General features: G+C 49.6%; 1 protein-coding gene across 6 annotated transcripts in view; it reads left to right on the top strand.

Annotated features, from left to right (window-relative positions):
• Positions 1–21,331, top strand: part of MEIS1 (Meis homeobox 1) — a 435,557-nt gene that overhangs the window by 331,015 nt on the left and 83,211 nt on the right. For 3 of the 6 annotated variants that reach the window (XM_083828212.1, XM_083828210.1, XM_083828209.1), the window contains 5 exons: positions 1,577–1,803; positions 3,309–3,450; positions 3,969–4,019; positions 4,831–4,881; positions 6,278–6,424. In XM_083828212.1, the coding sequence (XP_083684338.1) occupies positions 1,577–1,803; positions 3,309–3,450; positions 3,969–4,019; positions 4,831–4,881; positions 6,278–6,424 (618 nt within the window). Of the gene's footprint in view, positions 1–2; positions 285–700; positions 1,093–1,576; positions 1,804–3,308; positions 3,451–3,968; positions 4,020–4,830; positions 4,882–6,277; positions 6,425–21,331 lie in introns of those variants that run through there. The other 3 variants (XM_083828213.1, XM_083828208.1, XM_083828211.1) reach the window with 3 other exon arrangements.

Genomic DNA, 21,331 nt, shown 5'->3' with positions numbered 1-21,331 from the left:
ATGGATTTCAAATGTGAAATGATATTGAGACGTGGCTGACAGAGACGCTGCGAAAAAGTTTTTGTTTTCTTTTTTTTTTTTCCTTTTTTTTTTTTTCTTTTTCCTTTTTCCCCTCCTCTTTGGAGCAGGGGCACAAAGCGGTGTCCTGGCCCGGGAGGATTTCTCAGTTGCACTTGTAGACTTAAAAACCTGTATATATTGACGTTTTCTTGATTCTTTCAATCCCCATCCCGGATCTCTCACGGAAAAGGCAAGCTTTCTATACATTAATGACATGCAGGCATGTAAGTGAATATGTCCGAGCCTCTGTATCTGTTGGTTTTGTAGCTCTAGTCCTACCGATGTCTTTTTTAAAGTCACCAGTGCTTGAAATATTTTAATGTGTGCATGTCTCGGAGCGTTGGGCTGTGTTACTGATGATATACCGCGTCACTTTCGGAGGATAACTTAGAGCTGGGAGTAAGCAGAACTTTTTTTTTTTCCTCTCTCTTTTCCTCTTTTTTTTTTTTTCCCTTAATTTTTTTTTTTTTCGGTTATGAAGGTGCAGTGCGATGGGCAAAGCTCTTTAAAAAGAAACTGATCCCTGACTTTAACCTGAATTAGGGGCTAGCAGCGTGCGCTGCCATGTGCATTGTTATACCTTGTTATTTTGGATGCCATCCCCTATTTTTTTTTCCTTCCCCCCCCCCCCCCCCTCCAGCTACCTCCCCATTGAAATTTGGGCAGAAATGGAGCGGGGGGGCAGCCGGGGTCCTGCGGGCAGGCTTTGGCGAGGGGAAAAGCCCTCGGCAGAAGTTTTCCGTGCGTAATTTCGCCTGCCGCCCCTCCGAGGGCTGCTCGGGAAAGAAAGTTGCTCCGCTGACAAGTTGCCTTTTACTCGCTCGGTCCAAGCAAGTGTCAGGGCTCTCTAAACCTGGTCATTCACACCTTCGCTTTTAAGAGACGAAAAGTGGCAGTTTCCCCCGGTGCCTGGGAACCGCGGTAGCCTGCTCTCCGTAATCTTTAACAAAGAAAAAGAAAAAGAAAAACTTTAAAAAGCCATCCCGGGAGCCCGACAGCCCGTGCGGACGCCTGCAGCCTTTCGGCGTTGAAGTGCGTTGTGTGTGCGGCCGCTGGAGAAAAAAAAAAAAAAATAAGAAAAGAAAAATCGCTTTTTTTTTTTTTTCCTCGATTTTTTAAATTTCTTTTTTGTTGTTTCCCCTGTTCTTCCTCTCCGCTGCTGAACTTTGCATCCTCGCTGCTCCTGGCCGGGTTGGGTACCCGGCTCGTTACCGGCACCAAAAGTTTGGCGGCGGGGAAACTCGGGCTGAATGAACAGCAGGCTGAGCGGGAGGGGGGGGGTATTTAATTTTATATTGTTGTGGTTTTTTTCTTTTTCCCCCCACCCTCAAGGATCTGGGGGATGCGGGCTGCCGGGGCTCGGCCCCGTCTCCCCCCGGGGCCGTTCGGTTTTTATTTCAGGGCGGGTGCGCGTTGGAAAGGGGGGGGGGGGGTCTGGGGGGCGGTAATGGGGACTCCCGGGGGGCTGCTCCCGTCTCCTCCGTGCTGACCGCTCTGCGCTCTGTGTGCCCCGCAGTACGACGAGCTGCCCCACTACGGCGGCATGGAGGGGGTGGGCATCCCCACCACCATGTACGGGGACCCCCACGGCGCCCGCCCCATGCAGCCCGTGCACCACCTCAACCACGGGCCGCCGCTCCACTCGCACCAGTACCCGCACGCCGCCCACGCCAACGCCATGCCCCCCGCCATGGGCGCCTCCGTCAACGACGCCCTCAAAAGGGACAAAGATGCCATCTACGGGTAGGTGCCGCGCCCGCGCAACCTCCGCGCAGCCCCCCCGGGGGGACGCGCACCCCGCGCGGGGGGCGAGCGCCGCGCGCTTTCGGGGCGAGCCGGGGGGAAAGAGGGGGAGAGAGAAAGGGTCGGGGATCGCCCTCCCGGAGGGTTTTGGGGCGTCCCCTCCCGCAGCCGGGAAGAGGAGGAGGGAAGCGTTCCCGGTGCGCAACCTGCGCCGGGTGCGAAAGCTGCGCCCAGGAGCGCTGCGCCCGATTTTCGGGCCGTTTTCGGGCCGTTTTCGGCCGCAGCAAAGAAGGGGGGAAATCCCGGGCCGGTTCCCTCGACCCTTGTCCCTTTTTATAACCCGCTTTTGGTGTCACTGCGGCCGGGGGGATTTTTGGGAACTTCGCAGCCACCGGCGCCGGCCGCCCCTCGGTGCGCGGCGGGGCGCAGAGCGGTCCTAGGCCGGTGCGCTGGGTCTTGTAGGGCGGCCGCTGCTTTCCCAAGGCATCTGCCCGGGGTCGAGCCGAAGGGAAGTCGGAGAGCCTCTTAAAATCGCTCTCAAAACAGTTGCGTGCTGCAGCGAGGGGGTGGGCGGACACGGGGGGAATCACGCCGTCCGCTTTCTTTATCGGGTTATCAGGGATCTGTAGGGCTGCTTTCAACTCGGTGCCGCACGGGTACCCTCCAGGAAAAAAAAAAATAAGAAGTAAAAAAAAAATAATAATAATACGGAGCCCTGGAGAGGGAAATAAAAAAGCAAAACCCCAAGTCCCTGTTGTAAATACACTTATAGATGTGTGTGTGCCCACGCTTAAAGCTTTATTTAAATTATTAAGCGGCCGAGGGCAGGCAGAGGAAGGTGCAGGGCAGTGGTTTCGAGCACCTGGCTCCCTCCTGCACGCCGGGCGCTGCGCGGAGCCGGGAGCCTGGGTTTGTGCCCCTGGTTTTTGGGGGCATGGGGCTCTGTTTTTCCTTTTTTTGAGGTAGTGGTGCAAGGGGGTGGCGAAGGGGTCTGGGTGCTCCTGGTGGGCTTTTGTTGTTTTTGTTACGATTTATTTTTTTTAGTCGCTCCCAGAAAGTCGTCTGGCAGAAAATGGGAATTAAAAAAGCAGGAGAGAGGCAGAAGTGCACGTCTGTAGATGCTGATTCTTTTTTTTTTTTATTATTTATTTCACTTATTTATTTATTTAAAAGAAAAAAAAAAAGAGGGAGAGAGAGAGAGAGAGAGAGAGAGACAAGGAAAGTTAATTCAAAATGGCTGCTGGAAACCGCTTGGGTTTTTATTCTTAGCCTGTCCTAAGGGTCCCCAGCGCGGCCACGGCCGGGGCGATGCGTGGTTCCCAGGGCTCCGAGCCGCGGCCGGGAGCAGGATGGGGCCCCTCGCTCGGTGCCCCCCCTCCGCACGCAGGCTGCTTGCGGGACTAACTATTGTTGTGTTTGTTTTCTGTTTCGTTGTTGTTTTTTTTTTTTTTCTCTTCTTCTTCTCCCTCTGTTTGTGTGTGTGTGACTATTGTATTTTCTTTCAGACACCCCCTGTTCCCTCTTTTAGCACTGATTTTTGAGAAATGTGAATTAGCTACATGCACACCCAGGGAGCCCGGGGTAGCGGGAGGCGATGTTTGCTCCTCTGAGTCTTTCAATGAAGACATAGCAGTGTTCGCCAAACAGGTCAGCAAAAAAAACGGGTTGAAACAGTAAAAAAAAAAAAAATCGTAACGAGAAAAACAAGTCTCTGCTGAGATAAAGATGCGCGTTTCCCCCGCCCCCCTCTCTTACCGAGAGAGGCAAAAGCAAACCAAAACAACACCCCCCCCCAAAAGAAAAAACAACACCCCGAAATTAAATAAATAAATAAATAAAATCGGGAAATCTCGGCATCTGCACCCCCGTAACCGAATTAGCTCCTGGGAGCGAGCCTGCCCAGCCGCGGAGCTCTGCTGCGGGAGCCGAGCCGGGCCGGGGCTCAGCCTCGGCAGCTCCGTAGGTATTTGGGGTGTATTTGTTTCACTTGTTAAAGTGTTTAGATGATGCACTAAATCCAGCAGGCAGAGCTTTGCACGAAAGGTTACATAATGGACCCGACAGTGTAATGAAGCAAGAAATAATAACGTCTGCTTTTTCTGCTTCCATATTTCAAATCTCTCTTTTTTTTTTTTTTTCCCTTTCCTCCCCTTTCTTATATTTAGATCCGAGCAGAGAAACCCCTATTTTCCTCTAATCCTGAACTGGATAACTTGGTAAGAGTTAACAACACTTCTTCCTCTCCCCACCCCCACCCTGCCACCCTCCCTTCCCTTCCCTTTCTTTTTTTTTTTTTTCTTTTTTAACTTTATGTCTTCTGGAGAGGTGGTTGCGAGCTTTGACAAGCGTTTTGTGGTGCCAAATTGAAAATTTCTCACGTGGATCTTCTTTTCTTTTTTTTTTCCCTTTTTAAATTTTTTTTTTAATCGCGAGTAAATCCAGTGCGGTAATTCCGTGTGAGTAAAAAATAAAAAAAATTAAAAAGTAAAAACCCATAAGGCTGCGAGTGGCACCCAAATGGGGGCTTTGCGGGCTTTGTGGCCGGCCCCTGGGGGTGTCTGTAGGGTAGCCCCTGCCCGCACCTTGGAAGCAGCTGGAGGGGCAGGGGATGGAGATGCACCATCTCGCTCGCCCACCGCAAACGCGCTCCTTTCTCTCCCCTTTCCCCCCTACTTAAGGATAAACAAATATTTTATCCTCCGCTCAAGGAGGCGTTTTCCCGCTTTTGTAGAGCGAGGACCCAGTGACGGTGTTTAGAGGGATTTAAAAAAAACGTTTATGATCCGTATAATTTAGTTGCTTCGTTGCAACAGAGATTTTTTTTTTTTGCTTAGCCCTAGATCGCTTCTCGTTAAACAGCGCACAAAGCCACCGCTATTAACTTTTAGTGTTATTGCCATAAATCAAAACAACTTTTTATTTACTACTAAAGAAAAGTCAAGCTGCAAAGTACGGCCGGGGCGGCTGTGGGGAATATCCCGAAATCCGGGACTGAGATAAATTCTCATGTTGTTTGTATCTTTGCAGATGATTCAAGCCATACAAGTATTAAGGTTTCATCTGTTGGAATTAGAGAAGGTAATTTTTGTCTCTCTCTTTCTTCCTCCTACGTTTCAGTACTGCTGAAGTTCAGGCTTCTGGTAAATTTGCATAAATGTCTTTCTTTCTGGTAATTAGTGTCAAGACCAATCTTGGCGTCCATTTCTCTTCGCAGTTTAATTACAATTTCAGCCTCTAAAACCGGGCTCTCAAACGCCCAGGCCTTGTGTTCATTGTAATACTTTGCTGCCTTTGTATAAATAGTTGCAGTTCTGTGTGCTGCAGATGAGGCTCCAAACGGTGTTTGTTTGTTGTTGCAGCCAAGCCCCCGAAATTGTGATATTGTTATTTTTATGATTTTTTTTTCACCTCCCCCCTTTTGGGTGGTGGGGAAGATGCTTTGTTTGGTTGCAGTTAGTTGGGATGGGGATTTTTTTTTTTTTTTTTTAAGAGCCATCTGCAGGTCAGGCTCAGGGCACGGATTGTCCTGTAACATTTTGCAGAGACAAAGCAGAGTTGATAGTTGTGTCAGTGTCTCGTTCCCGGGAATATTGTACACCTCCGAGCAGAAGAAAGAGATTGAAGCCTAAACGCAGTTTTCGGCGCTATTTTGGAAATGCTAGCAGCGAGAATGCTAATTTGCAATAGCGCGGTGTCACCCGAGCTAACATTAAATTGGAAGCGCGCTCTGGTTTCCTGCGGATTTTTTACATGTCATTGATAGCTGGCCTAGGAGAGAATTCCCTTTCTCCTAAAAATAAACATTTTGAGAGGTTTTTAAATAGTTGAAAAGTTTCTCGGGAGCCTCAGCCACTTTATCTAACCATAACTGGCAGGTTGTTCTCGCTCTACATGAAATGTGTTAAAATCTGCCCATTAATAGAGGCAGCTCAGGTACAAGTCTGTCAGAGCGGCTGGGGATTTCAGGGCATGGATGCCTATAATGTATTTCAGCACAGTGCATCGGGATTTTTTTTTTAAATCCTTTTTTCTGTCCTCATACCCCTTTGGAAAGGGTTTATGATGAAATAACTGGATGAAATTAAATAGTTTACCTTAAATGTCACCCATGCAGGTCACCTCTCTAATGGCCACAGCTCCGGGAGCAGATGAATTTAACACGGGTGTTGAATATGTTGTAGCCTGTGAATCATCTTGTCACTGTCAATTTTCTGGGATATCTCTATTTTGCGAGAAAAGAAAGTTATTCCTAATTCTGGATGCGTCGAGAGGTCTCGGGGGGATAATTGCAGTGTGTTTCCCCTATTTAGGACTTTTGATGTCACAGGGGTGAAGGGGGGAGACTGGTTGCACTTGTCAATTTTACTTATGTATTCCTGATTATATTTTCTTCCTTTTTCCTCCCTTTTTCCCTTTTCCTCTGTTTTTTCCTCTCTTTTTTTTTTTTCCTCCTTTCACCTCTGTCATAATGTAGGTACACGAATTATGTGACAATTTCTGCCACCGGTATATTAGCTGTTTGAAAGGAAAAATGCCTATCGATTTGGTCATAGACGATAGAGAGGGCGGATCAAAATCGGACAGTGAAGACATAACAAGATCAGCAAATCTAACAGATCAGGTATGATCTCGCCAATGCTGCACACGCTGAAATTTGTATGCAGATCGCTCGCTGGGTCACTATGCCTCCTTTTATTATTTGCATATGATTAAGTCCCTTTTAGATAAATTTCCATCGAAATGAAAATTTTTGAATAATGTGGCTATTATTGCTTCATTAAGGCTTGCTCCCGGATTCGACCTGGCGAGATGAGCTTGTAAAAGCATTGCCTGCAAACTCGACCTGTTTCTTGTCGCTTTTAATTTTTGTCTTTATTTTATTTACCCTTTACAATAATAGAAGTGTTATCTGTGAATCGCTGGCTTCTGGTGGCTTAGAAAAGGAATGGCTGGAGCCGGTTACAAAAATAATAATAAAATCCAAGATAGGTGGTCTGGGGAAGACAGAGAGGGTTTGAAATCTAGCAAATACTGGCTATTTTCTTCCCGTCTCTACGGTTCATTAGTCTGTCTTGTCAGTTTTCCTTGGCCGAACGCTTTTAGACTTCAGTGAACATTGCTTTGTGCACGCCTGCCTGCTGCAAACGCGCCCATTTTATTTTACTTAATAGAAGTAAAAAAAAAAAAAAAAGGAGGGGGGGGAGAAAATAAAACGGGACCCAGGTTTTAAATTATTTTCATTGCTCTTTCAAGTTTTCAACCCGTCTCTTCCCCTCCCCACGAAAAGGTAGAAACCCCAACCACCAAGGCGTTGCGTGGCTTTGACGGTGTCCAGGTTTTGTCTGGGATGGTTCAAACCTTAATGCCTGCTGTACCCGATGTGCGAAATAGAGATGACTTTAGGAAGCTTTCTTCCCCTTCTCCCCTCCCCTTGTTTGGTGTGTGTGTCCCCTCGGCGGGCTTCTGCTGTGATCCCTTCCCTTTGATGGGAGCGTTTGGGGCTCAGGCGGGAGGCTCCCAAAGCTAAATTAAGCTCCTGCATCATGGAAGCGGCCGCGATTTGGCTTTTTCGGGTCGTGGAAAACTGCGGGCTTTGCACGGTCGCCTTTCCATCCCCTTTCTTTTGCTCAGCCGCAGGGTAGCGGCGCTTGGGCTGCGGGAGGGGAGGGGGGACCCCGACCCCAAATCCGCCACTGGAAACCAAAGTTATTTCTTCTGTATGATCTGCTTCGTAAATACAGTCTTAGGAGTAATCAGCTCCCGACTCTGGAGGTTTCCTTTTGTTAAAGCGAGGCGCAGTCAAGCAGACAGGAGTTCCCTTTAGCCGCCGTGCCAGGCTCCCGGGCGCTATTTTCTGGGTTAGCGACACGAAGGCGCAGGGCTGGGGGCTTCGGGGGGGCTTCCAGTTCGGGTGTCCCCCCCCCGAGTTTCTCTGCGAAGGGGGAAAACGGCGGGGGGGAGGCGCCGGGGGGCCCCGGGGCGATGCTGCTGGGGGGCACCGGGACCCCCTCGGCACCGGGGGGGGGGGACACGGGGGGGGGGGGCCGGCGGCCAGGGTCGGGCTGAGGAAAGCCGGGCTCGCCGCTGGTGAATAAAAATTGTAATCCAACAAGTCTAACTAGAAAATGGGTTTCTAAAAGCTCTGGAGTGCTGGGTACATAAAGCTATTTGAGCAAATTACAAGAATCGCTTAGGGGCACGAATGAAATCAACACTTTAATTGCCTCCAAAATGAAGATTTATACCCCATTTTCCCAACGAATCATTATTTTATTAAAGCGAAAGCTAAAAGAACGAAGCTGCAGTTTTGGGGTTGTCGCGGGGAGGGGGTCCCCGTCCCGGTTTTCCCCCCGACTTGTCGCCGGCGGCGCGGTCCTTGCGCGCCGGCGCCGGTTGCTGCGCGGGAGTTGCGCGGGCGCTGCGCGGGGCCGGGCGGCTCCGTCGGGGCACCCCGCGCAAGAAGCGCGCAGCCCCGCCGCCGCTGCTCCCCGGTGCCACCGGGGGAGCGACCGGCTTGTAGGAAACCCCCGTTTTCCTCCCCCTAACCCGGCCCCGGATTAGGGGAAAAAGGCGCAAAACTGCGCGGCGAGAGCCGCGGGGGTTGTGCCGGGGATGCGCGGCCGCCCGCGGCCCGGCGCCGCCGGTGCCAAGTCCGGCAGGACCTGGGCCCTAATGGGTGGCTAATAAGGTGTTGAGTGGTTGGCGCTGGGGCGGCTAATTAAGATGTCCCTCCGCGGTGCGTTTATGGCTGGAAGCGCGCGGTGTGCGCGGCCGGGCGGGCCGGGGGCGCGGGGGGGCCCGGTCTGCGCGCCTTTGTGCTATGGAGAGTCATAAAAGAGTAAGTATGTAAAAGCTTTTATTATGGATTTAATTACATTTTCGTATATCGTGGTAGTAAAGGTTACAGTTAACAGGGTTTTTTAATTTATTGGTTTCCCCTTATTTATTCTTCCCTTATAGGCCCCTCCGTGGCAGCGCCTTTAAGTCCCCCGCTTAATGGAAAGCAATGACACTAATGCCAGATTTTGCGCAGGAAAGCCCCATAACGCTAACCATTGTTCGGTGATTTAACTAGCTCGGTGGCAAGAGGTCACTAAAATAGCATCCTTCTCCCACAGGCGCGACCCCGCTGCCTGCCAGGGTGGGACCTGCCGAGCTCTTGTTTACCGTCGCGCGTCCAGAAGGACAAGGCAGGAGTTTGGGGTTTTGCTCGGGCTAATTGAACTCGAGATCCCGTGGCTTTAAAACTGTCGCTTGAACGATTGCGCCCATGGCCAGAGTTTCAAAATAAACCTTTTTTAATCATTAGCTTTTCAAACATTTGCATGTTTAAATTTTCAAATGTTTGTCGCAGTCCGGAAAGATTTAAAACACAGCTGTTGCGTGATGCGGCTGGGAAAACTCCGTCCTATACAAAACCTCAAAGACCGTCCGCAGTCGCACAGAAGAAACTCGGTTTCTGAGGGACTCCAGATAGATTAAGCTGGCACCGTGGGGCTCTTTTCCTGAATTTGCTTCACCTTGGCTCCTAGGTGCTAGAGCCCAAGCTGTAAGAGGCTGCGACGCTTTCCTCCCAGAGTGCGTCTGCGGGAATCCTTCCCAAAGCCCTTTAAGGCAAGCAGGGTACGAAGTAGCCACCACACTCAAAGTACGTTAGCAGCATGAGATGGCTTTTCATGGAGGCAAAACGGTATTTTCTTAGGTGAAATAAACTCGTTGGGCGAATGTGCCGTAGTATTTCTTGACAAAATTATAATTTAATCACGCGCAAGCCAATTACTTGTGCAGAAATTTTTAAAGGAAAATCGGCAAACGGCCAAATTCCTATAGGGACGCGGAGGGAAATGATCAAAAAATGAACATGAAATAAGACTTCCTGTAAGAAGGTCCATAATTCAACATTATTTGACTCCACTGTCAGGGAAATTGTTGAAGGATAGTAAACTGATACTAGAGTCTCAGTCATTTTTGTTACAGTCTTAAATGTTTGCAACTGTGGCATTTTAGATGGCCCTTCTTGGATGATAGTATATCATATATATATATGTATATAATAAAGCAAACACTTGTATTTATGTTGCAATAGATTTTTTTAATGCATGCAGTTGCAGAGTTTCTCTAAACAAAATGCGGATAGACAGCAGCTTTTTTAAAAATTGAAAGATTACTTAAAATGCAGCCTTCTTTGCAAAGCGTCGTAAACTGGAATGCATTATACAGCGCGTCTGAAGGCGGATGGGTTGTTCGGGGCATTTACCAGTTAGGACTAGGATAACTTTCCCAAATGTTTCAAATATATATTAGCTATTCCCTGTGGCCAATACTAAAATAATGTCATAGGGGAAAAATAGAAAAGACTGAGAAACACTGTTTTGCTTGGGGACTTCTTCGCAGGTATTTTCAAACCATGTATGGCTTTAAGGGGTGGGAAGAGCTAGGAATTTTACTGCCTTTGGTATATGTACTCTCGTATTGGAGGAACAGGCATCCAAATAATGGATGCAGTACAGAGAGTGCAAGGTAGACTTCATTTCTGCATAATGAAAGAGTTACAGTGAAGTAGGGCTCTGAGGAGACCCAATAACATAGGGTTTAAAACCCTCAAAATTAAATGTTGTTCTTCTGACTTCATGCCACCGTGAGCCAGTGAATCCTTTTTTTGTTGTTGTTGTTTTTTGAGGGGGGGGGGTGTGTTTTTTTTTCGCTGCAATATTTAGGAGCTGTTACCATGCCTGAGCTCGGCAGACTGTTTAGTGTAAAGATAGGGCAAGTTGATTTATATTCGGGACCTGTTATCATCAGAAACACTGTGACTGAAATCGTGTTAGCAAAATAAGGTTCTTTGCTGCCTGTTTCTTTAAGCAAGTAAATATACTGCTAAATAGATAGGAGATTGAGCATATTTTCTTTAATCTATGATTTCATTTAAATTCAAGAATCTTTGCTGGTTTTTTTTAATTGTTTGTGAGCACAAACATATCTGTCCTCACTGTTGGGTATGATATTTGCTCCCTTCCTTAGGTTCCTTGCTCAGGCCTAACTCCCGCATAAAATTTTCCAAACTGGAGTTTGCAAAGCGTAATTTGCATTCTCAATTTTTTTTGCATCCTTTGCAAAATCAAACCCCAGGAAACCCTGGAACTTGTAATACGTGCTCAAGAGGGAGCGTATCCCGAGGCATTCCTCTAAGTGGGAACTCATGGCGTCCTTGCATTTCGGAGCGCGCTGCTGGGGTGCAGATTGTTATTTTGGGGCAGCTTGGAGATGGGCAAGTAAGTTGTGCAAAAATGGTCTTTGCCTTAGGTTTAGCTCTCGTGTGTGAGGGTTTGGTTCTTCCCTTGCTGCTCGCATGCAGGTAGCGGCAAAGGTAACAGGCTCTGGACGTGTGTGCGCGGCGGGGTCGCTGGAGCCCGGAGTGGGCAATGTTAGTACTGGAAAAATCAGATTATAACACACTCAATCAAAATGAGTAAGCGTAGGTTGTGCTGATAAATACTGTTTTAAAATAGCAGTTTAAAACGTAGTGAAAATCCGGCACAGCTTCTTTAAATTAGGGAGTCTCTTTTTTTGTTTCGCATTGCTGCGTTTGGGGTTTTTTGGTCACATGAGCGCGCAGTTAGGAGCTATCTTGTATAATCTAAACAAATTTCAGAAAATAAAGACGAGGATTGTTCTGAACCAGTCATTAAAATTGTTGAACGTTTCTGGAGCTGTTTCCCGGTCGGGGTTTGTGTGCGAGGAGACTCGGGTGTGCTGCAGTACCATCGCGTGTCCTTGGCGCGTTCCCTCAGTCTCTTGATGCTCAGTTGCTTGTAACAGGCTTTGACTCACCCGGCAAATTTGTAAATGAGTGTTTATATTTGTTTTTTTTTTCTGCAGTTGCAGCAATATTTGGAGAGGGTGACTCCAGCCTCTAATGGAGTGCACATTTTGTGTTTTGCGTTATTTGAGCGTATTTCTGTCCCTGATTAATGGCCCGGTATCTAACCCACCGCTGATATTTTGTGACACAACTTCAAGGCAACTTGCCGGCCGTTGGCTTGCTTTTTACTGTGGTTGCTTTTTGCCCGTGTACTACCTTCAGACTGGGGGGAGATGAGGTTAAAAAAGAGATACAATCCAGCCTAGGACCGTAGGTGAAAGCAGGAGCCCCGCAGGCTGGTGTCCACGGGACGGCTTTTTTTAATTTGGGTGAGATCACTGGAAAACTTCAGGGCAGCTATCGTGCCTGTTTCGGCGGTGGGGTCTGGTCTCTGTTAGCAAGGGAGAGCCCCATCGCCCGGCATCTCACGCTGCCCCGCCGCTCGCTTCGGTTGTTTTGGGGGAAATCAGCGCCTCGCTGGGAGCTGAGGAGCAACATGGAGGGCGTAGGCCGAGGCCTGCGCACTTTGTATGTCGTTGCGAAGGACGGCAGGCGCAGGCCCTGAGCGGCTCCTGGTGGTTCTTGGAGTGAGTCGGAAGGCGTCTAAACGTTCGGCGTTTAAAAACAGACAAGGAAAACTTGAAATAATAATAATAATTAACAAATCGGAGTTGGTCCCGAAGACAAAGGGCCTGTTTACAATTAAAGAAAGAAAGGGAGAGAGATTTAAAAGCTACGATATTTAGATTGCCAATTTTTGTCTGACAGAAGGTAACGATGGAAAGAAACTTTGCCTGGGTTTGGCCTTCCTGCCCGTGTCGGCGGTGGGACAGGCCACCGAGCGACATGGCGGGTATCGTCAAAGGCAGGCCGGCTCCTCGCTGGGAGAAGCGTCCTCCCCGACGGGCAGGCGTGCGTCAGCCATCGCGGGCTCGGGGTCGATAACAGGGGAACACAACGGCCCGTGGCGCAGGGAGCTGGCTGGGCTGATCTAGTGCTCCCGCCCGGCCTCAAAACTCGATGGATCCTGGGGCTTGTCCACACAAGGACACTCAGGAGAGGTAAGACAAATTGACTGGGTGTAAAATTAAAGTGCATTAGTTAAAGTGCATTGCGCTATTGTGTAGATGCTCTCATTCAGAAATAAAGTGGCCGTAGTTCACTTTAGCCTAATCCCCTTTGGAGTAGGCCACTTTTCTTTTGAATGAGATCAGCCACATCCACTTTGGGTTCACTCGTCTTTCCCGAGCGCCCTCGCGGCCTCGTGCCCGGTGCTCTGGAGAGGTCCAGCCGCTTGTTCAGGTTGAGAGCAATGTTGTTTTTAATGCTGCCTGTTTAACAACTGGGAAGCTTTGCCAGAGTAGAGTTTCAGGCTGGAAGCAGCGGAGCCGGTGGCTCACGCAAGGGCTGGGGCTGGCTCGTCCGACCCCAGTCCCGGGGCTGTGGTTTGGGGGTGGTATTTCCCGTGTGGACGTGGCGTTAGGCTCCTCATGGTACCAGTCCTCCTCCCGGACCACTCATGTGGGTGTTGCAATCAGGAGTTTCTACCCGTATGCACTCCCTGCGTAGTTTCTTCCACGTCCACCGATAAGCAAGCTTTTAAAGACAGCGAGAAAACCTCAATTAACGCTTTTCAGCTGATATTTCTAACCACCGCTGGCCGTAAAATGAAAGATTGAAAATTAACTTGTCGGTTAACTTGAAGTAATTTACCTGGGGGGGAAAAGAATAGTGAGATACTTTTGGGAGCTGTTTTATGTCTGCACTTGAAGTTCGCTGAGCTTGAGTTCTTGTTAGAAGTATTTTCTGGTGTTTTCTATAGCTTATAAATTACACATTTATTTACTTATTACTGGCTAAGCCGCGTGTGCAAATGCTGCGCCGTGTCGCACTCGTGCTGTTGCCCGTTCCATTCATACTAAAATTTACAAGGCTCCTTGCATTAGTAAGCAATTTACTACTGGAGCCTTTCCTAGAAATACAGAATTACGTTTCACCGAAGTATTGTCTTTCCTCTTCAGTCGGGGCCGAGGTGAGATGTTTTCTCAAGGACTCTCCCGGCATCTATATGATATTCCCACTTGTGCAGATGATCTCCAAAACTGCATTACTTACTCCTCCATCCTGAAGGGCCCGCGCGCTCGGCATCGCACTGAATTACAATTCTCTTATTAGCGTCACCAGGCTTCGCATCGAGCCAGCTGATTTTGTTTGCAATTTGGCTTTTTCTTTTCTTCTTTCTCTTTTCCTTTTTTTTTTTTTTTTTTTTCCAAACATAAAGCAAATATGCATCCAGACCCTCTTTGCTGAAACAAACAGGACAACAATGAGAGGGGTAATTATTCATTTGGTTAAAAGAACTGCCTGTTTTAACCTCAGAAATACTGACCAAGAGTAAAGCAACAGCTGATGCCATCACAGTCAGTGCACTGTATTCAAACAGCTGTACAAAATGAAAAGCTGTGGTATTAATCCTGCCATTCACAGTTTATTTAAGTTTTTCAAGCTTCTCATATGGGTCTGGCATAAATGCCTAATTATGCCTCCATTAGGGTTACTGGGCCCTTAATACAGAAAATTATTGTATTTAAAATTTGGAAAGCTGCAGTGCTGTAATGTAAGATCCCTGCAGTTGGCATGAATTCAGGGAATCCAACCTTTACCTTGTAATTTTCATTTCATTCATTTGGTGTTCAGGTTTTCGTCCCCTTTCATTGTCGCTGTGGAGAAGGTCAGATCACGCCGCATGTGTTTTTAACGCTGCCTTTTAAATAGCTCCATTTAAGGCTGCGGCGCTGTCAGGAGGAGAGGGGAAGAGAGGATTAAAAGCTCCGCTGCTGCTGCTGCTTTGTCTGTCCCCTTTGCACGGGAGCGGGGCAACTGTCTGTGTGCACAGAAATGGCAGAAAATAGCGTCCTAATGCGAAGGATCTGGTCTCGTTGTCGGAGAGGACTTTATGAGCAGCTTTACTGCGCGTGGGCAAAGCTACACGGGCAGAGTTTTTCCCCACTGTGAGCAGGACAAGCGCTGCCAACACAGGTTGTGGCATTGTGGATGTGGAAGCTGCCCCTTGCCCAGCTCTCAGAGCACACAACCTGTTGCGTTGGGCCAGGCTGCGGGGACGTCCAGGTCTCGGGAGGGACGTCCCCTGCTTTCTGCCGCGCAGCAGCAACCCAAGGCGAGCGCTGCCGCGTGCCTGGTGACCGCTGGCCGAAACTTTGCCGAATTTGACGAGCTGCGTGTTAGCCATGGCCAGCCCTTTGCTAGCAGCCCTCGGAGGAGGACACACGCAGCTGCTATAGGAAGGAGCCGTGCCGGGGGCTCAGTAGGTGGCACCTTTGACTTTGGTTTTAGGCTTGAGGTGGTGCCGACATTCGGACCCCTCTGATCCCAGCTGCAGCACTGGCATGCCCCCTGTGCTGTGGTGGCCTTGGCCCCAGAGCTCCTCTGCTGGTCCCTGGTACCTCATGTAGATGGAGTTGGCCAGGTATTTTTTGAGGAGGAAAGTGTCCCCGTGCCTTGTAATTTAAGAATTTTCACCTGCGTTGTGCAGTGTGCGGGAAAGTATCCCTGCTGCATTTCGGTGATGGGTACAGCCACGTCACCACGAGGTCAGGCGTTTTGGGCAGCACTCGGCATGAGCTGCGACCGTATGTCTGGGCATCACCATAGCTCTTGGGCCTCCGTGCTCAGGCTGTTCCCACCTCTGCCCCTGTCTGCCCGGCACTTTTTGCAGCTGTGTTAGCCCAGGAGGCTCCTGACCCTCCTCCCTGCTGTGCAAACCAGTTTTACTGGCGTGGCCTCCACCGCCCAGCTGAGCTGTGCTTTATTTCCCCGTGTCCACGAGGCCCGTCGTAGGGCTGTGCAGGAAAAGCGTGGTATCTATGGCTGTGTCTCACTGCATTCACAGAATCCTTTATTATTATTATTATTATTATTATTATTATTATTATTATTATTATTATTGTTATTTTTCCTCAAAGCCTCAGTGAAGGTATACACCCAACCAGTATGTGCGGGGACGATTTATTTCACTTGTAAGCGCGCAATGCACGGCTCAGTCCACAGCATGAAGGGTTCGAGATGCTCTGGATGAGCACCGATACGGTGATGCCGGAATGCCAGAGGGGCAGGGATGGGAAACGTGATTCTGCTGATGGCACGAGGCCGGAGAGGAGCTGTGGGTGCTCTTCCGCAGCCTGTCGGCGAGACGATGGGTTGCTCACGAGCAGGGTTACGCGGTGTAGCTGTTGGCACTGTAGTTTATATGTCATATAGTGATAGCAAGGTATAGGAGACATGGAAGACTCGGAAATGGCATGTTAACAGTAATTCATTGTTTTTCTCTGTGCATAGTTTAAAAAAAAAATGTGTAAAGAAAGCAAAATGCTTTTGTTTGGTGCCACAGGGAAACAATAAGCTGAATCTAAAGCCTGACAGAGAAACTCGCGCTTGGTGGCTTTGTGCTTTGGTTTTGGTCCCTTCTGCTGTCTCCCACAGTTTAAATTTAATTTACCCTAAACACGGGATGAAGTAAGTAGCAGTGCCCTCAGAAACTTCTGCATGAGGAGTGGAGCTGGGGGGCTGACCGGGAGCACGCGTGGGCTGGGGGCCAGCCCGCCCACCCCGAGGCGCAGGTCTGTGCGGGGCGATGCCGGCTGCGCAGCTGCCAGCCCGCCGGCTTCTCCACACCTCCCTGGGAGACAGAGCGAGGCTGCAAGGAGCTCTCAGCACAGCTTTTTGGGGTGACTCTGGAAGCCAGCCGTGCTTTCAAGCCATCCCTCAACGAGCGGGTAGAGGCATCGGGGAGCCACGACCACCTCAGGCTGGTGAGCCACCCCGGCGGATTGCCCTGCTCGGGCTCCCGCAGCCCGGGGACAGTGTCTTTTGTGGCCACCAGCTCCTCGGCGTGTGGCTTGCAGGGTCAGGCCGTGGGCTGCTTGCGCCTTGCTGCAGATTCGGCTGGTTGTGAAATGGTAGAGAGTGGAGGATCTGATCTGGGGAAGGGTTTGGCCATGAGCGTTGGAAAATGTGAATCACGGGGATTCCAGTTGTAAGCCTCCAGGAGATAACGGGCAGCACGTACCCGAGTGCGTGACTCGCCGAGCGCCTTAAAAAACAAGGCGGCGCCCTCGAGATTAGGCAAACGCTCTATAATCAGGAACACATTTCATACCGAGTGCAACCTTTGCAGGTATCGCATCCATTCAGACGGAAAGGTGTAGCTGCGGCGAAGCTAATTATGCCGCAATTTAATTTTTGTGTTGAACAACACTGTGATGCGAGCGCGCTCTCGAATCCTGCTAACAATGAGCTGTAATCAAAATATGCTGACTCCGAATCATGTCTGTTGTCACTTAGCTAAAAGACCATTTGATGGCTGTGACATACGCTCGGCGTTCTTGCTGGAAGGAGCTGGAAGGAAGCGTGGCTGTGGCGGAGCGGGGGCTGGCCTCATGCCTTCCCTCCCCAGGAGCCCCGGCAGGGAGTATGGTACGAAGCGATCCAGCGCTTGTGCGCGTGGCAGAAATTTTGCAGCAGGTGCCCCGATGGCTTAACTTCCTCTTCTGTAAAGATACCAGCCCGAAAAATCTGCAAGGAGGATGTTAGTGCTTTGGGTTGTTAAGGCACGGCTTAGAAATGCGGGGTTTGGTGTAAGTAAAGCAGTTTGCCTGGGCGCAGACGTGCGGGGCTTTCGGAGGGGTCCTTGGGAGGGAGAAGGGCGAGGGGTGGCTGGGGGGGGAGCCGAGCACTCCCCCTCACCCCAAATCTGCCCGTGCAGACCCAGATGGGATCCTCGCCCGGACACCCGACAGCCTGTGGTGCCTCAGCTGAACCTGGGCATCTGGCAAATCCCTGTCTAAATGACTTTTAACACGTAAAGGCAATAAAAGGAAGGGAAGGCAGACACTCATTTTCTGGCTAAGTGGAGAGGCATTTTTCCTGTTTACACCTTTGGAGCAATCATTACATGAAATATTGAACAGGAAACTCTATTTGTCTCCGAAGGCCTTTTTCCTGGTCTAGAAAGACGCTGAAAATGCTCCAGTCCTGTTGAATTCGGTAGGAGCCGGGGAGAAACACCATGCCTCAAGACCCCGTGCGCCTCCAGGCCACAGCAGTGCCATTCGGGGCTGTCCCTGTGTGTGTTTCTGCATGATCCTGGACACCCTCCTCCAAAAAAAACCTGCGTGGAACAGTGATTTTATCCACCTTGTCCGTGAAGCTGTATTTCCTTGTGCTGGGAAAGGAATGGGGATTACTACTATCTAGCGATAGGGCTCTTATCAAAGGGAGGAGACGGGTTTACACGGTGCGGTTGCTCTAAATAGAAAGGACTGGTCACTGTTTGCTGTGTGGGGGACGAAAACCCTGCACAGCAGGCTGGGTTAACCTGGCCGGGCAGGCGGCGCTTACAGTTGAGCTGAGATACACGGCGAGGACTGGAGTGAGGTCAAGCAAATGTAAGGTGCACTGTGATGCTGGGGCTTCATGGGCACCCCTTACAGCTGCCACATTTAGCAGCCACCGAGGCAAGAAGCGAAACCTAAGGCCGAAGCCTTCTGTATGGTCTGAGCCTTCTGCTGCCTGAAGGAGGTTTGCTTTCCTTCCTGCCAGAGGTGTTTTGGGGCGGCTCATGGGTCCTCTCTTGTGCTGCAAGCCCAGCTGCTCATGCCACATCCCGCAGAGGGACTTGGGAGAGGGTTCCCCAAGAACCACGTCTTTGGTTTCAGCATGGGCAGAAGGCGATGGGCCTGTGCTTCCAGCAGAGCAGGGTTTGTGCATAGCTGGGGGCACATGCACACCCATGCACACAACCTTTTTTCCCCCCCCCCAGTCTCGATCCTGAAGAACTGGTGGGGCTGCGGGGCCTCATGGAAGAGAAGAGCTGTGCTTTTCTGCTTCCTGCTTGTCTTTCTGTCCCACCCCATCTGATGATCTCCATTTCGTTCGCCTTTATTTTTGTGGTTTATGCTTGCTGCTTCTAATTATTCGTTTTCCTTTGGAAAGCGCTCTGTCCGTGTCCTTCTGCACTCGTGTTTTCCTCTGCATCCAGCCTGTTTGGGGCTCTCAGGCCCTTTCCTCTCTTCTCCTTGTTATTCCCTCTTCTCCTCCATTCCCTGAGGACATGGGGTGGGTTGGAAAGCTCTGTGGTGCTGGAGGTACCAGCGTGGCTGCACAGCCGGTGTCTCACTGCTCCCAGATGTTAGCTCCTCTCTGAACCCAGGGGGCTCAGCAACAGGTCGTGACAGCGGGGCTGACGGAGAGAGATAGCATTGCCTGGTGGGTGCTGGTTTGAAGGTCTGGGTGTGCCGTTGGTTCTTTTGGGTGGAAATCAGCAGCAAAAGTCCCTTTCGCTTCCATTTTTTCATCCTTTCTGGTATTTGTGCTGATACCCTCCCTCGTTACCTTTTGTCATAAAGACAGCTCACATCTTGTTGTTCCCGTGCTGCTGCGAAGGCATGGCACTCAGTCTTATCCTCCTCTGAAATACGGGGAAACTAAAGATAGAAAGCTTGTGACTTTTCCAGGGACAGGAAGGGAATCCAGGTCAGAGCCAATCCTTTTGCGCAGAATTTCTTCTGCTTTTTAGTCCAGCAGGCCCTGCCACTCCTAGCGTGGCAAAGGTTTCCATCTGTGTTGTGCTCGCTGTGGTGCTGAGGCGCTGCCGTAGCTCTCGCGTGCCTGTCCTCTGAGTGTCCTTCTTGGGGCAGGCATGGAGCACCTCCCTTCTGTACGAACCTGGTGTTTGAGCCCTTGTTCTGTTGAAATTAATTTCCCTCTGGATCGAAGTCATGAGAGGCAGGTTACAGGAGTTACTGACGTGAACCAGTCCCCATCCTGCAGCACACTGATGCTCGGGTACGTGTGGTCATTCTACCCCCTCGGTTTCGGTCGTGGCAGGCTGGGAGCTGGCAGTGCTGGCTGGCAGCGTGGGCTGGCCCCACCAGGAGGTGTGCAGGTGGCATGGCCACTGGGATCAGACAGTCCCCACGGTCACGATTGTGGGTTTCACGGCAACCCAAACCCACACTTGACAGGGAATGGAGCAGACAGTGTCTGTGTGTGGGATGTATTTTCAGGCCTCCTTACTGATCTGTGTATTTTGGGGTTTTCCTCCCAATGAAGAGAGAATTCCAAAACTTTCTTCTGTGCTGGATGGGCCCGGGCTACCTGAGGGTTACTGCTAACCCTGCCCTCCAGAAATGAAGTGGGCTAAGGCTCGTGGATCGCAAAGACCAGGTCTGTCTATCACAGAGCTCTATCTGCAGCGCTATGGATTATACACTTAGAGTATTGAGCAGTTGTATTGAATGGCTCATCCAAGGGAGGCTTGGGACAGGAGCACAGCCAAGCCAGCCACCGGGATGATCAAATACACAAAAAGTAAACCCTTGCTAACAGGATGGGCTAGGTTTGCAGGAGGTGGGTGCGATGCCCTTCCGAAGCAGCCCCTTTTCAAGTTCTGCCCTGCAGCGAGCACAAATAGTTCCGCGGAGGGTGGGTCGCTGCCCTCGGGAGGGTTGTGGGAAGGTTTTTAAAAGGGAGGAGTTAAGGAAAATCTGAAGAACGTTTCAAACATAACATATTACTACTTCTCTAATGAATAAGCATTTAATTTAGGAAAAGAAAATAAGATAAAACTTCAGAAGGAAAACAATAAGCCCAAATTATGTTGACAAATTGCTGGCAGCAGCTCCGTTCCTCCAGGGCGAGGGAATGACTGATTATACCTGCAGCCAATTCTCTCGTAGCCTGGAGGAGCTGAGGTTCGTCCAACAGTTAAAGGAATTAGCTATTCCCTGTCTCCAGTTGTTACACAAACACAAATGAGCCCACAAGAGGGCTGTGCTCGCAAAACTTCTGAGAAGATATATATCAAAAGATGCTGAGCACAATTTTTATCACCTGTAATATCAGGCGATTTCTTTTATTTATGTACTTATGGTCAAATCTTTTGTTCATTGGCTAGGACCTCTTTGTTTTTCCTCTCCGTCTCTCTTGCTTCATGTTCTGGGTGCTCAAAAAACCACACATTTTGCTCTTCAGTATCAGCAGAAGGCTATGGTTGGCCCCACCATGTGTTAGAGCTAACTTGACTCAAAGCCCAGCAGTTTGACTGCAGTAATAACAAGTGTACATAATGTTATTTATATTGACTCTCCAATTTAGCCATTAGCCAAATAATTTTGTCTGTAGCTTTTTTGTTTATTACGGCTTGCTGTTTGCTGTCACACAAGTCAATAACTGCTTCGGAGGCCTCATCAGCTGTGGTCTTCCCTTTGGTGGGGCCACCGCACTGGTATCTCCTGGGGCCGGAGCTTCTCAGCCCAGCACCAAAGGGACCGAAGCACCTGCTGGTGGTCTTTGGAGACAACCGGCACTTTTGGGATTGCTTAAATACACAAACAGTTGTGTTGCTTCCTTTCCCTTTCCTTTTTTTTTTTTTTTCCTGTTTGTTTCGGAGTACTCAACAGGCTTCAAAACCAAAACAAAAGTCAGGAAACGTATTTCAAATGGCAAATAAACACAGAATAAGATAAAACATCCCTCCTGCAAGGTCTTCTGCCCTTAAAGTGGTGCAGCATTAGTGGTACCTTGGGCTGAATCCTCTTTTATTTTAAATGAGTTGTGCAACCGTGACTCAAGCCAGTCGCTAGCCAG

Source organism: Anser anser (assembly GCF_964211835.1).
Source record: "Anser anser genome assembly, chromosome: 3".
Lineage (NCBI taxonomy): Eukaryota > Metazoa > Chordata > Aves > Anseriformes > Anatidae > Anser > Anser anser.
The sequence above is the reverse complement of the archived record's forward strand: the minus strand, read 5'-3'. Positions and strand labels throughout refer to the sequence as shown.